At 40.4% G+C, this 15,203-nt stretch overlaps 1 protein-coding gene across 4 annotated transcripts in view; it reads right to left on the bottom strand.

Moving 5' to 3' along the window:
• The window catches only part of usp43a (ubiquitin specific peptidase 43a), a 379,969-nt gene that overhangs the window by 284,528 nt on the left and 80,238 nt on the right, over window positions 1-15,203 (bottom strand). For all 4 annotated transcript variants that reach the window (XM_069929601.1, XM_069929603.1, XM_069929602.1 and 1 more), the window contains exon 3: window positions 723-811. In XM_069929601.1, the coding sequence (XP_069785702.1) occupies window positions 723-811 (89 nt within the window). The remainder of the gene's footprint in view (window positions 1-722; window positions 812-15,203) is intronic.

Consider the following 15,203-nt stretch of genomic DNA (forward strand, 5'->3'; position numbering starts at 1 on the left):
CCGATCTCCTAATGCCCTACTCCACTTCAAGGCCGCCCCAGATCGGACAATTTAGGGTGCTTGGTTGTTCTGTGATCAAACCGCAAACTCAGAGAAGATCACTATTGCAGCCCCTAAACTGTGGAACAACATTCCTCCCTCCATTGGATCAGCCCCTTCCTTTAACTCTTAAATCCAGGCTGAAGTGCATTTTTACTCACAAGTGCTCTGAAGTGATTGTTGATTGTACATTGTATGTACTTCAGGTACCAGTTTTATACTGCACTTTAAGTTAAGATGTAATTTATGATCTGAACAGCACTTTGTGAGTTGTCTTAAATGCGCTATATAAATGAACTAGTTTGATTATAAGTGCAGCTCCATAAGAAACAGTGTGTAACTTCAAACCAAACTGAGGACTGTTCCTGAAATACAAACTTCAAGGAAAACAAACAGCAGCTGCTTTACTCTGCAAGACCTGCTGGGATTCCACTATTCCGTACAAATTTCAGGCACATCCAACACGGTGGCATTTATTTACTACAAACATTTATTGTAAAGCAGGGTCAAAATGCTAAAACACCATCCACCATCCCTGTAGAGGTGGATTAGCAGGTGAAAATGCAGTCCCATATCCGGATCTCTGCTGCTAAGGTCCCCAGTGTGTTTGATGGGTGCAGAAAATAAAATCCTTCATTTAATTTTTAAAAAAAATCTTTTTGTGGGATATAAAATTAAGTTACCTGTACTGTGCTTGGAAAAGTTCTTGAACAAAACTCTGAATTCCGGGTTGTTGGGAGTTTCCTGTAGAATTTTCACCAATGGAAGAAGACTGAAACAAAAAATGTTTTTAAAAAAAGTGTTAAAAATTATATTTCAAGACATGCACAAGCTCTTAAAAAAAATCATGACTGATCTTTGACGTACATCATGAAATAAAGCTTTCCATAACATTTCCTCTTGTATAGCACATGAACTAGATTTCCATCTGCTGTGATTTCACCCAATGAGGCAAATTCGAATTAAAATGTGACCAAATTATCTCTACTTCTCTTTTTCCTTGTGAGGATTCTGTACTGTATACTGAATCACAACACTAGTCTACCACCTTGCCCAAGGCTAATGTTTAAATTATGGAATAAAGATCAGTACTGAAATGCACACAGGTTTAAGGCAAGAATCTCTGAACAACAAAGGGATGTCCTTACTAATTTTATCTTGTGCCTTCATACATTCTGTTGGCACATGACACATCCTTTTTTTTTTCTTTTTTTTTTGCATCCTTGAAAGGAAACGAAGTCCTTGCTGCAGCCACAAACTGCAGGAAATCAAAATAAGCAATGACAATTAAACAATAAAGTAGTGGAAGCCCCAGGACAAGAGCTTTAAAATAAGAAGCGTTGAGAATTGAGATAATAATAATGCATACATGTCATGTACACATACCCTTATAAAAGGGTGATTGAGAGGGCATATTAATTAGCCATAAAGGATCGTTAATCAGTAACACCTGGGATACAAATAAATATTTAACCATCACACTGAATGGAAAGTTGGTTGAAGAAAAATTAAATTAACCAACAACACTGCAATAATAAATTGGCCCAAATGAAACAAACTCATATAGGCAACTTGGACAGCATGGACGATTTGGTGTCCGTTTCTGTGTTCTATAGAACTATAAATCTATCAACAATGATGTTATGAATGATCTTATTCAGAATTACTATCGTCTGATACCAAATTGTACATTTCAATAATGCATTCTCCATGTTAATCTTTTTTGATGACAACTGACCAATACTAAAAATGAGATAGCTGAACATACACCACAGTGATATTTGCACTTTTGCCGAGAAATTGTTGGTCAACACATCATGTCGCTGTGGAACTGCATGCTACACCAAAGTGACAGAACTGAATTCCAGTGCTGTTACTTGAATAGATTTTTTTTTAAATAAAGTCGGGGAATTAAGGGATACGGGGGGAAATAGGCAGGTAGGTGGAGATGAGCTGATCATCCATGATCTCATTGAGTGGTGGAGCAGGCTCGACGGGCTGGATAGCGCACTCTTCTCCTATTTATTATGTTCTTACCCAAGAGTATGTAGGCTCTATCAAAGGGGGTCAATTTTTTTAAAGCTCTGGTGGATTTTCAAGCATCTTTTGCTACATATTATGTTTGATAAGTTGGCACAACATCATGGGCTGAAGGACCTGTACTGTAATGTTCTATATCAATATGTATCGATCATAATTAGTCAATCCATTTGTTAACTATTCACTAAGATTTAACCTTTCTAGTTCCTTGTTTAGAATAGTATCACTGAGCTTTTATTCACGAAAATGCAGCCTCCATCACACAGAAAAAAAACTAAGGAGAAGCTAAAACAAGAATCTGTTCCAATAATTACATTCAGTATAGTTATGTGGAAAAGGTTTGGAAAAATTTGAGTATATTACTGGGACAAATTATGAAAATACAAATTCCAAAAGATCCAAGACCATTCTTACTTGGTAATTTAAATGAAACAGATATTAATTTAAAGTATTTTTTTTTAAATTTTGACTGTAGCAAAAGTGGTAGCAAAGAAATATATAGCAGTAACATGGAAATCAGACAATTTATTAAGGTTCGAACAATGGCAGATTGAAATATAAAACTGTATTCCATTGAAACACATTACATACAATTTAAGGAACCAACTTGAGAATTTTTATAGGATTTGAAAACCGTACATGGATTTCGTTGAAAAAAGTGTCTATATTGTCCACACTCCCTGCTCCTGCTCCCAACTAAATTTTTAAGAGGATAAAATGATCAAGTTAGATTAGTATGAATAGGGATCAAAGTAAAAATTCAGGTTTTTTTTCTTTCTATAGTGGAGGGGAAGGGAGGGATTGGGGGAAAAATAAAATTTTGTTTCATTTTGTGTTGTTTTTTATTATGTTATTAGATAAATGGTTAATTGTCTATATTTGATGCAAATGAAAATAAAATATGCAAAAAAAAAGAATCTGTACCAATAAGCTTGATGAGTCAATATATCCCTTACAGAAAAAAATACCAATTAAAACCCAACCTCTTGTTTTTAATTTCAAACACTTCTAATATCAAGCAGAACAACTAACTCCTGGGCCTTGGACCATCAATGGGACTGTGAAGAATTGTCAGAGCTACACTCTGGTAAAATTGCAAGGTTATCCCATTTATTCTGTAGCATAGAAGTACTTGAACACAGCACACATGACCTGCTTGGCTCTTAACTTATTCCCAGGTCTCATATTCCATTCCTGTGAAGCTTTGCTTCTCACAACAAAACAGGTTTTCTGTTTCACCAAAGGTGTCTCTCTCCCCCCCTCCCCCCACATCCCACCAAATACATCTGTAGCAATAAAAGCTTTGCAAACGATGCCAGCTCTGAATACACTTGGAAGTAGTAGTGAGTCAACTTCTTGAACCACAGCACTACTTCAAGTGATGTTCCTATCATGGTGTGGCAGAGAAAGGGAGCTTGAAGCTCCTGCTGACAACAAAGGAATAATGCTGCCTTTCAACACAAGGATGGTGCGTGATGAGGATGGGAATGTCTTCAGCGATGACGACCTCATGCACCGACTCCCATTGAAGGAGCAACCCCAGAACCATTGAGTATCATCGATCATCGGGCATTTCAAAAGAACCTTTACAAAGAAAAACATTCCAAGGCCTCAAAAGAAACATTCATCTAATTGTCTTCAGCATCAACTACAAGAGAAGATATTAGGACAGTTAACTGAAAGTCTGGCCAATCATGCAGGCATTAAGGAGTATTTTGAAAGAGGAGAAAAATACAAGCTGAACACCTTTGCTCTGTCTACATAAGTGAGAGATCTCCCAGTGGCCAACCACTTCAATTCCGCGCCGCATTCCCCCTCTGACACATCTGTCCATGGCTTCCTGCCCTTGGAACTGTGCTCTTCTGCCTGCTCCTACACATCCTAATCACACCCTCCCCCCCCCAACCATTTTGTCAGGTGCCTGTCTACATTTCTTCAGACCTTGATGAAAGGCTTAAGCCCGAAAAATTGGCTATGCATCTTTATCTGTACTGTATAAAGTACACTGTTTGACCTGCTGAGTTTCTCCAGCGTTGTGTTTTAACTAGAAATATTGGGGCCCAGGAAGCTGAAAGCAGGCTTGCCAGTGGTGGAGCTCTGAAAATATATGATGTGCAAAGAGACAGTGTTAAGATTTTTACAGGATTCTGCTGAAAGATCTTGGAAAGACTTGGATGCAGGAAGGGGTGCACAAAAACAAGTAGAGTTTTTTTTTTAACTCTAAAATATCAGTCTGATGAAGAGTTCCTATGCTTTGCCCTCTGCAAAGTCTGACTTTCTAGTTATATTGAAGAAACCATGGAGAACTTGTGAAAGCAGTCATTCTCTGACAAGCAAATTATTCATGCGTTTATGGAAACAATTCCAGTGTCTTCAGCGCCCCAGTGGTCTATTGTGACTTCAAGTGAATGGAATGAACTGCATGATAAATGTCACCAGCTAAATACTTGGATTCGCCATTTATTGTTATGGAAAACATAGCCTTTTTAAAATGTGAAGAGCTGGAAAATGCAATCTTTTGACAACTTTCTCCAACACTGTAATGAAATCAAATATATTTTGTTCATCACCTCACCCACTCACTAAAAAGAGTCTATATTTCTCATCGATCGCATATCAAAAGGAGTACTCCAAAGCTAAAGACTTATTTTTAAATTAATACAGTGGTCCACTGAAAATAATTTGGTTATTTAAGATAAAGTTTCAAACCTGGCAACACAGATAAGGACATTTTCACTAAGACTTTATTCAGGAAAGCAGACGTGTATTTGGCTCCCCCCGCCCCCCACAGTGTTTGAAAGGATTATTCATGAAAAACACTCACTCTTACAAGTCCTGTGGATTGACCTCCAATCCATTTCTCTCCAGCAATCGTACCACACTATAATGCAGTCGGCCAGAACGTTCTCAATAAAGCTCCTATAGAAAGTTGACATAATGATGCCCAGTAGCCTTGCCCACTTCAGTCTTCTCAGGAAGTGAAGTCGTTGTTGCGCCTTTCTAGTGACAAGTGAGGAGATGTTAAGTGTCCACGACAGGTCACTCGTTAAGTGAACTCCAAGGAACTTGGTGCTCTCCATTACAGAGTTGCTGATGTGCCATGGAGGATGGTCATTCCTAATCCTCCTGAATTCCATGATCATCTCTTTAATCTTGTCCACTGCAGGACTCAGGTGGCTACTCTCGCTCCATACCACAAGATTGTCCACCTCTTCTCTGTAGTGCAACTCATCACTGTTGCTGATGAGGCCGACGACTGTTGGGTCACCTGCAAACGGAGCTGGATCTGGCGATGCAGTCGTGGGTCAGTAGTGTGAATTGAAATCATACCTCGCCTACTCTCCCTTTGTCTGGCATCGGCCAATCCTCTGTCTCTGTCCACAGTGCTTCACCAGTCCCACGTGGGCCCCATTTGTCCCTTCCACCCCATCCTCTTTACACTGGATTCTCTTCTCATTTCCAGTCTCGTTGAAGGGCTTTGACCTGAAATTATGACCATTCAATGTCTCCCACTGATGCTGCTTAACTCATTGTTCCTTCCACAGATTGCAATTAGTTTCAGACTCCAGCATCTGCAGTCCCTTGTACGTCTCCAGAGAGGAAATGAACATCATCAAGCAGTCTTCTTTCCTCTCTCCCTCCCACAATTTCATTCTAGTCACAGTTGCCGTAGCGGTTAGCGCAACGCCTTTACAGCACTTGCGATCGGGACTGGGGTTTGAATCCCACGCTGTCTGACAGGAGTTTGTTCGATCTCCCCGTGTTTGCGTGGATTTGTCCCGGGTCTCTTGTTTTCTCCCAGCGTTCGAAATGTATCAGGGGGGGTGTTGAAGATTAATTGAGTATAAACTGGGCAGCACAGGCTTGCGGACCTGTTACTATGCCATATAAATTTTTTTTTAATTTTAAATTATAAAAAAATTTAAACTAAAAATTTCACAAATTAGATTGTGTCCAAAACATCCATGCAGATACCTTAATGTTTCTGCCGTGAAGTGCACCACAAACCACATTGCTCAGGCGATCAACTTACTTTGGTGCAATTTCATTTGGAAATTCTCTCATGCCATATCTTTCACCCTAGTCACGTGCCACATGGGCCATGCTCCTTCCAGTACTGTCCTGGGTGATTTTCACTGGGAGCCTGGTTCCCAGCTCAGCAGAGGGGCTTAGAGCAGTGCAGACCTCTCATGCAAGTCGCCAGACACGCTGACGAAGAGTTTTGACAGGCCCCTGCTCATCAATGCTTACAGATGTCATTTACATATTCAAACCACAAAATCGCCAAATAATTGTTTTAAAAATATATATAAAAACATAATTCAAAAGTTTAAGTTGAAACACCCAGACGCACACAGGAATAATTTTAAAAAAGGGTCAGGATAGGATATATAAAAATGATGTTTGATGCTTAACATGGACGTGCTTCTTTGTTATCTCTGTGGCAGTTGATTTCTCCTGTTATTTGGATGGATTTTTGCACTTGAGGCAAGTTATCCTGATGATGGTTCTACAAGTGGATTTCCATGCCTGACATTTGGGAAACCTGTGCACTTTAATGCTGCCCTGCCGAACTCCGGGAGGTTCCCACCAATACAACACAGGTATCCAAGAGCCAAGAGCATGCCAAGCAGAAGGTACCACTGCTGCCGCCACTCCAGAATTATCCTGATATAGGCGTTTCTGAAAGCAGACAAGTGTGGATCTGGACTATTATTCTATTGTGGCGGCTCACCTACGTCGCGAGTGCGCCACAGAAGTCAGCCGTCAGGAGGTTGCTGACTGCAGGGTAAACAGCGGGCTGCAAAATGACGTCACTTCCACCCAGTTGTGCGTAAGGTTTCCGGGGAGTGTTGTTCAAATACACGCGTGTGAAAAACAAGTGAAGTTTTTCCAACTGGACAGCATTCACATTAGACTACTTTCCCTCATTGCGACTACAACATATCAATTTCAATTATTTGTCAATGACTCAACAAATTATCAGTTACAGAAATAAACAGATAGGGAAATTAAGGATAAAGCAGTAATAAAAACAGAATACTGGAAATCATGTAAGGCATCTGCTGGTTTAAAGAAAAAACAAAAAAAAGGCATTGGAAGGAAGGGCTTCATTTGATGAGATGATCAGAATTAATACTGGGAACAGATCCCAGCTTCACTGCTGAATCCTACTGTATGCCTTTGAAGGATAAACAAAGCTTCAGATAGGACTTTTGAACATTAAATCAGTAGAGACTTACCTTTTTAACAGAACATATACAGCTTCTGAAAAGATCAAGTTTAAAAATTAAAATCAGCACTGGAACCACATGGACATAAAGCTTCTTGAAAATAAAAGATCATTAAAAAAAAAAGTAGCAAAAGCTATAAAAGACAATTACTACAGTCAGGGGAGGGATATCACTGGTAGAGATAAGAGAGAAGCAGTTAGGGTAGAACTGAGGAACAAGAGAGCAAAAGAACTATCTATTGACTTTGAAGAGAGGTCAGAAATGAGAAGCTTGTTAAAAAGTTTCAACAGCTTTTATTTTCACGTTGATTGCTCTAGGAATAGAGGTAATGCATTTTTTGAATATATTTATTAAGATTATCAGAACAACATATTTCTGAATGTTGGCAAAATTTATAGTCTCTAAATTGAATCTGCAGCAGGGCTAGTTAAAAGCTATAAGAGAGACAGCAAGGACGAAGGGATCGTCAAACCAAACCTTTCCAAAGTTCAAGTTCAAAGTTATCGTCAGACATCACATACAACCCTGAGATTTCCCAGATAGAATTTCTACTTATCGGTGTACTCAAGATAAAGAAATACACATACAAAAGAGAAATGTAAACAAAGAAAAGTAAACAAATTGAATGCAAATGCAGAAAAAAATAACTCCCTAATAATGTGTAAAGTAAGAGTCTTTAAACAGGACTCTGCTTGAGTTTATCATTTAGGAGTCTGAGCGAGGAGGGAAAGCAATTGTAACCTGGTGGTGCGAGTCCTGTGGCACCTCAACCTCTTTCCTGATGGCAGCAGCAAGAACTGAGCATGTCCTTGGTGTTGTAGATCCTTGATGATTGCTGCTGCTCCCTGATGGCAGAGTTCCATGTAGATTTTCTCAAAGGTGGGGAGAGTTTTGCACATAATGTGCTGGGCTGTGTCCATTACCTTTTGCAGGGATTTTTGCTCAGAGGTATTGGTGCCCCCATACAGAGTCTTGCTAATTGGAATGTTTGAGCTTCACTTAACTGCAAGATGACATAAGGGAATCCACAAGAGGCAAGCAAGCCTTTTTTTTCTCTACATCAGCAATAAATGTAGGTGGCTTGCCAAGGGCAACAGGTTCTGTCAAACTGTTTCAGTCAAAGACCTTTCATGAGAATGGTCATCCTCCTGAGGCATTCAACCATTCACAATGATATTGCAGACCATCAAACCTGCTGTGTGTGGGGACAAATGCTGCTACCTGCATCATATCCAGAGCCCAGCATCACTGGGAATGTCCCACAAATGCCAGAGAATCACCCCTTCAATTCCATTGCCAAGCATGACATAGGGTCAAGGAACCTCATTCATTTCAAAGGGGATTGCCGGCAGAGTTGAGTAGGCAATTGAATACTTTTTAAAAAAAATACACAAAAATTAAAAGCAAACAAAGTGAAATGAGACGAACCGTTTGCTTCTAATCAGCTTGCTAAAATACACAGCAAAACCCATGGTATCTGGCACCTATGGGAATTGGTAGATGCCGGTTAAGTGAATTTTCTGGTTGCTTGAGTGTGTGTTGCAAGATTGGCAAACTAATGGTGAGGCGTGCCAACTTTAAACTTCTGTATTTCTACCAATTTATTTTCCGTGATGTTTTTGCAGGTTGCTTGAGACGGTTAAGTGAATTTTCTGGTTGCTTGAGTGTGTGTTACAAGATTGGCGAGGCGCGCCAACTTTAAACTTCTGTATTTCTACCTATTTATTTTCCGCAATGTTTTTGCGGGTTGCTCGAGACGGATAGTTGCAGCAATATATTTCAAAAGATTAACTTTCACAATCTCCAACATGATCCCGCTACCCAACACGGATTCCTCTTCCATCCATTTACCTTTCGCTCCAGGACACTTTGGGTAACTCCTCTGTTGTAACCAAGAGCTACTCCTCTTCTTGTGGTGTCTTCCCATGTAACAATAGTAAATGCCAAATGTGTCTCTTTGCCTCTTCCCTTCCACCACATAGAGGCCCAAATCCTTCTTCCAGATGAAGCAGCGACTCGCTTGCGATTCACCCAATTTGGTGTATTGTATTCACTGCTCATTATAGGATCTTCTCTACATTGGAGAAGCAAAGATCAGATTCAGTGACCTCTTTGTGAAAAGCTTCAACTGATCTTTTACCAGCAGAGAAATGGCGACAACAGCTCATTAAGTCCATCCCTGTTCCCAAGGGAGCAATCCTATCTGTCCCATTTACCCTCTTATTTCCCCGAATTCCAGCAACTTACTCCCCCTCGCACATCCCCATCTCCCTGCACCAAAGGAGCAATTCACAGTGGCCAATTAAGTGCCCAGCACCCATTTGGGATGAAAAAAGAAACTGGATCAATGGAGGAAACCCTTCTGTTGCAGATTTTGAGCGACTTCGATGTTTCTCAACTTCCATCAATGATTATTTACTCCCAAGTGGGACTTCATTTTATATATATCCATCTCTCCAGCAAGATCAATTGCAATTCTCATTCATCTCAAATCTCTCCTGGTGTATTCCCCCTTCTTTGCATTTTAAAACCTTTTCTCTCTCAGCTTTGCTGCTTCTGATGAAAGACTTCAGCTCTTTCGGTCTCTAAAGAAGCTGCCTGACCTGCTGAATATTTCCAGCATTCTGTGCCAATTTCATTTCAACAAGCTCAGATGCTTTGTGTTAACTCCAATGTTGCAAGGCCTGCTCCATCCAATTCATCATGGCATTGATTTGTAAAGTGATTAAACTATTATTGGCATGAGCCAACAACACCTTTCAGCCTTGTGCAGGGTTGGTCACACTTAAATCCCCAATACTGATGACAGTCACTTATGTCGCTTAATTTAAAGCACCATACTACAATAGATTGGGTCCTGTAATCAGAAAGCAAAGAGACTTATTCTCTTCTCTTTCTCTTTGGCTTGGATTCGCGGATGAAGATTTATGGAGGGGTATGTCCATGTCTGCTGCAGGCTCGTTGGTGACTGACAAGTCCGACGTGGGACAGGCAGGCACGGTTGCAGCGGTTGCAGGGGAAAATTGGAGGGTTGGGGTTGAGTGTTGGTACCTCTTCTTTGGTGACTTATTACATAATCCCTTATTTCTCCAATCCAATTGCAGAGTGAGTAAACTGTTTATAATAGGTACAGAACCAGCCAAAGGGTCAGCACATCAGGGAAGCACAGTTACAAAAATTTGCCGCATTATTTTCCAGAGTGAATAGATTTATTTACTTACTGCAAAAAAAAAAGCTTTCCCATGGACCCAGATCTGAATATTTCCAACATTTATTGCATTTTCCCCTTGATATTGATGTATCCAGTGGGAAAGAACAAATCTGCCTCCCAACAGAATAATCATGAACAGTACATATGTGGTTCCTAACAGTAACATTTTCTCTTGGCATGTCACATATATGCATGTAAAAGTCAATCTTCTGTAAAAGTCAAGCCCCTACTTTTAGCCAAAAAAAAACTGGAATTCTCCATACATCTCTTGTAAAATTCTCCCCTTGTCTCTCACCTCAGGCCCGGCCCCCCACCCATCGGAACTCCCGATGCCTCCAACATGGACTCGCGCTTTGGCCCCCTTCCACTCGCCCATCAGAGCTCCCGACACTACATCGTGGACTTCCACCTCAGCCCCGGTCACCTGCCCATCAGATCTCCCACCTCCGACGAAACTGATACTTACCACGGTCCTAACCTCCCTGGTGGGCAGGACATGTGTTGTGTTGCACAGGCTCTGTATTATTACTTAAATTCATTGTGTTTTAGTTCTATTTTTTTTAAAAGAGATCTTTTGGATGACTGATAAGGTATTTTGGATTCTAGTGTGTATTTCTTCCCCTCAAAAGTAATATCGATGTAATAGTCACCACCCCCCCCCATAAATTTAACATTAATAATAGTCTAGAAAATTCAATTTTTAAAATCCACAGCAATTGTATGTGAACATGGGAGGGTGTAAAGGAAGCTGACACGTTAAGACAGTTTTCACTACCCAAAATATCAAAATTTAACAAAATAACAGCAGAAACACAAATGTGACAGCAACGTGACTCTTCCTTTCAACATTTAACATGATCAGCTCAAGATGAACCTTCTGTTTTAGATAAGCACAACATCCAAAGCTGATATTGAATCACATAAATATTTCTGCTCACGTGCTCATGCTGGAACCTATAGCCCAGTGAAACTCGTTCTTTCTACCCACGAGAATAGTGGGAAAGGATGAGTGAATGAGGGAGTCCTGGAGGAAGTGGTCCCTACAAAAATCGTGAATCACCCCCTTGGGCCCCAAAGACTTCTTTCAAGTGAAGCAACACTTCATTTGTGAATCTGCAGGGGTCACCTACTGCATCTGGAGCTCCCATTGTGACATCCTCTCCATCGGAAAACCTGGACACTGTGTGGGAGATCATTTTGTTGAGGACCTTTGCTTTGTCCACCGCAATAAAGGGGACCTCCCAAAACCCAACCATTTCAATTTTATACTCCCTTCCCAAGCTGGCATGTCTGCCCATAGCCTTGTACACTGCCATACAGAGGCCACCCGCACATCAATATTTCTGCCAAGGCACTCTCCACCCAGACGACATTAATATCAACTTCTCCAGTTTCCGTTAAACTGCTTCCCAGAGTCTCTCTCTTTCCCTATCCTTGTCTCCTTTCCTCAATTTCCCCACTCTCCTTCCTTCTCTGTTCAGAGCTACCCTCTCTCCCCATCACGTTTTAGCATTTTTCTCTTCTACCCTCCCACCGATATCCACCTGTGACCCCTTACACATTAGCCTGTACTCCTCCCCTGCCCCTTCCACCATCTTTCCCTTCCTCCTGCCCCACCCCACCTTTTTATTCAGCCACCTGCCTTCTTTTTGGTCATACCTTGATGAAGGGCTCAAACATTGGTTACACTTCGTAAAGATGCTGTGTGACCAGCTGCATCCTTGTGCATTCCCCTACAATCACAGGGTCTAGATTTTCCTGTTTAACTCTGAAGGGTGAAGCCATGTTAGCGTTCTGATCAATGATAGGACAGAGAAGGCATTTGGTACCAAACAGCCGCACTTGTATTGTGTACAGTTCTGGTCTTCCACACCACAGGGAGGTCAGTGGCTGCATCAGAAAGATTGCAAAAGATATTCAGGATGTTGCCTGGAATGGAGGTCTTTACTTACATCAGAGAGATCTGATACACTGAGTTTGTTCTCACTGGAACACAAGCAGCTGAGAGGCAACGATGAAGTTCTAGAAGATTTTAAAGAGCATAGACAGGGTAGATGGTCACAATCTTTATCCCAGGATAGGAGAGTTCAAAATTAGAAAGGGGTAAAGTCAAAGGGGCAAGCATTTCATTCAGAGCATGGTGGTAAAGGTACCATTACTGTTATGTAATACTACATTTAGAATGTAACATAGATGAAATTCTTTAACTTTTGACCACAGTAAGGCAGAGAGTCGTCACGCAGTGTCCCCTCACAGAAACCGACAGCACCTGGTGTTTCTAGTCGGTCTCCCCTCCAAGTACTGACTCGTCCTGGACCTGCTTAGCTTCCGAGATCAGACAATCCCAGGCGTATTCGGGCCATTTGATACTGTAGTTATATGGAAGCAGCTGCCGGGAAGGTGACCAAGGCAGATTCAACTATGTTAGCCATGCAATTGAAAAAGTCCTTGAATGGGACATGAACCGAAGGCAGATCAATGAGATTGGTGACAAAGGGCACACTGCTCAGCACACACGATATGAGCCAAATGGCTTACTTCTACGCTGCAAGAACATTTGTTGGGGGCCATTGGATGAAAGGTCATCAGCCTAAAACAGAAACTATTTCTCTCTCCACAGCTTCATTCCAAATTCAACCTACTAATTAATTGTGGCATTTTAGATCTGTTTAATGAACAAGATGGCTTTGTACAGGAGATCCCCTTAGTTTCTACATGTTGAAGTATTGTTTATGCCCAAGATGTATGCACTGAGTTCAACTTAAGAAACTTAAAAAAATCTCAGACTCAATGTTTTATTTGCCGTTGTCTTGAAATGGTTCTTATTTCATTAACCAAGGCAGCAGTTTAAGAATCCTGACTATTTTCCTCCATTCTCTTCAGTGCCTGCTGTTACAGATATTGCAGAAAAGATGAGCAAATCTTCACGGACGGAGTTGACACACTTGCAATCAACAACCACTTCACTGATAATGAGGGCCTACAAAGTACAAAATGATGATATGCAGAGAAATTACAAGACATTTGTCTCCCCATTTGTATAAACACTATAATTAGCTGCCATTTTCCTATTTCTGCTGTGCATTTAAAGCTTTCTAAAACATTAATTGATTCTTGTTGAAAAACATAATTAAGACATTGAAAAACTGTAATTAAAGCAGAATCATTGTTAACTGATCACAGTTTCAATTACAGCACTCACAATTTGTGGAATAAGAGAGATTTCAATTAAAATCTGCAAAATTTCTACCACTCTGATTGCAACTCGTTACAAAATGCTTCACTAAGCACTCCCCCCAAAATATTCAATAAGCTGAACACAAAGAACACAATGTCTTTAATGTTCTTCTTCAAAGAGAGTGCTGTACTCCTACACTAGGTTCTGGGTAAGTGACCTTCGACTGAACAGACGGAGAGCATTTGTGGACAGAAGGGAACAAACCCTTGAAATTAATTCTTTTCAAACAGGTTCTCATCCAAGAGCTTCTGAACCAGAAAAATGAGCTAGGTTTTTTTTTAAACCTGGTTAGCCATTCAGCCCAAAATCCTCTTCATTATCCCCACCCCCCTCCCCCACCCCACTCCTCCTTTGGACATGCAAGTTTGCATAATGACCTAATTTTAAAATAAATTTATGCCTAAATTACAAAATATGAAAAAACTGCCATTCATAGTTGTAGCATCTTGCTCAGAAATTAATAAAATTCATACAATTGAAATTGATAACAAAACAAAGTGTTTCCAACAACATTTCCCTGAGGCTCAGAAGAAATCATTTTGCCTCACACCATGTCGCCATTAATAACAATATTCATTCTGTGCTTTTAAATATTGTGCCTTTCAGGCCACCTGATCGCAGAAGCGACGCTAATAATTGTTCTGCTATAATGCGAAGAAAGTTGGGAATTACTTTGTTTTAAAGAATAGCACCTTGAAATTTATCTGATCATCCAAGTTTTCAATCTGATGTGGGGTATCGATCAACCATTTTTACATTGATGGACCTCCTTGGATGTTGCACACGTGAAGCCAGAAAATACTTTTTTTTTTAAAAGCAAAAGCAAAAGTTCTGTAGAAAATTGGAAGAACCAGCATTGTAGAGAACTTTAAATACACTTCTGGAGAACATGCACTGCACTGCCAGGTGTTTTACACTTTCGGCATTTGAATCCATCAATGGGCTCAGACCAAAAAATAGACTATAGTATAAAGTACCTGCAGCATCCCAGGATGTGGCTCATTCCATTCAATTCAAAAAAGGTTCTTTTATTGACATATTTGAATTATGCATCATAAATAACAAGCAAAGGGCAACTTAACAAGTAATAAAGTTATCATGTCTTGAACACAACCTGTAAAGTTCACAGAGTGCACAAGGATATGGTCCATCACACATGTATGACCTGTATACAAAAAGGTACTCTTATGGTGCAATCTTGCATTGAGCAGAACTCTGGAGAGATAATCTAATTGTGAATTAATATTCTGCAATTGTGCTTAATTAGTTGTAGAGAGTAGTAAATGCTTATGTAGAAACTTTCAGTCAGCATCTTAGCGTAGTGATGTGCAACCACGCTCGGAGACATTGCCCCGTCTGTGGAACTTTCTCACATTCTTCATTATGTTCCTGGCTCGGTTCAGTGAGTTTGTAATTTCAGTCATATAACCAAAGGACAATG

The sequence above is a fragment of the Narcine bancroftii genome, chromosome 3 (genome assembly GCF_036971445.1).
Source record: "Narcine bancroftii isolate sNarBan1 chromosome 3, sNarBan1.hap1, whole genome shotgun sequence".
NCBI lineage: Eukaryota > Metazoa > Chordata > Chondrichthyes > Torpediniformes > Narcinidae > Narcine > Narcine bancroftii.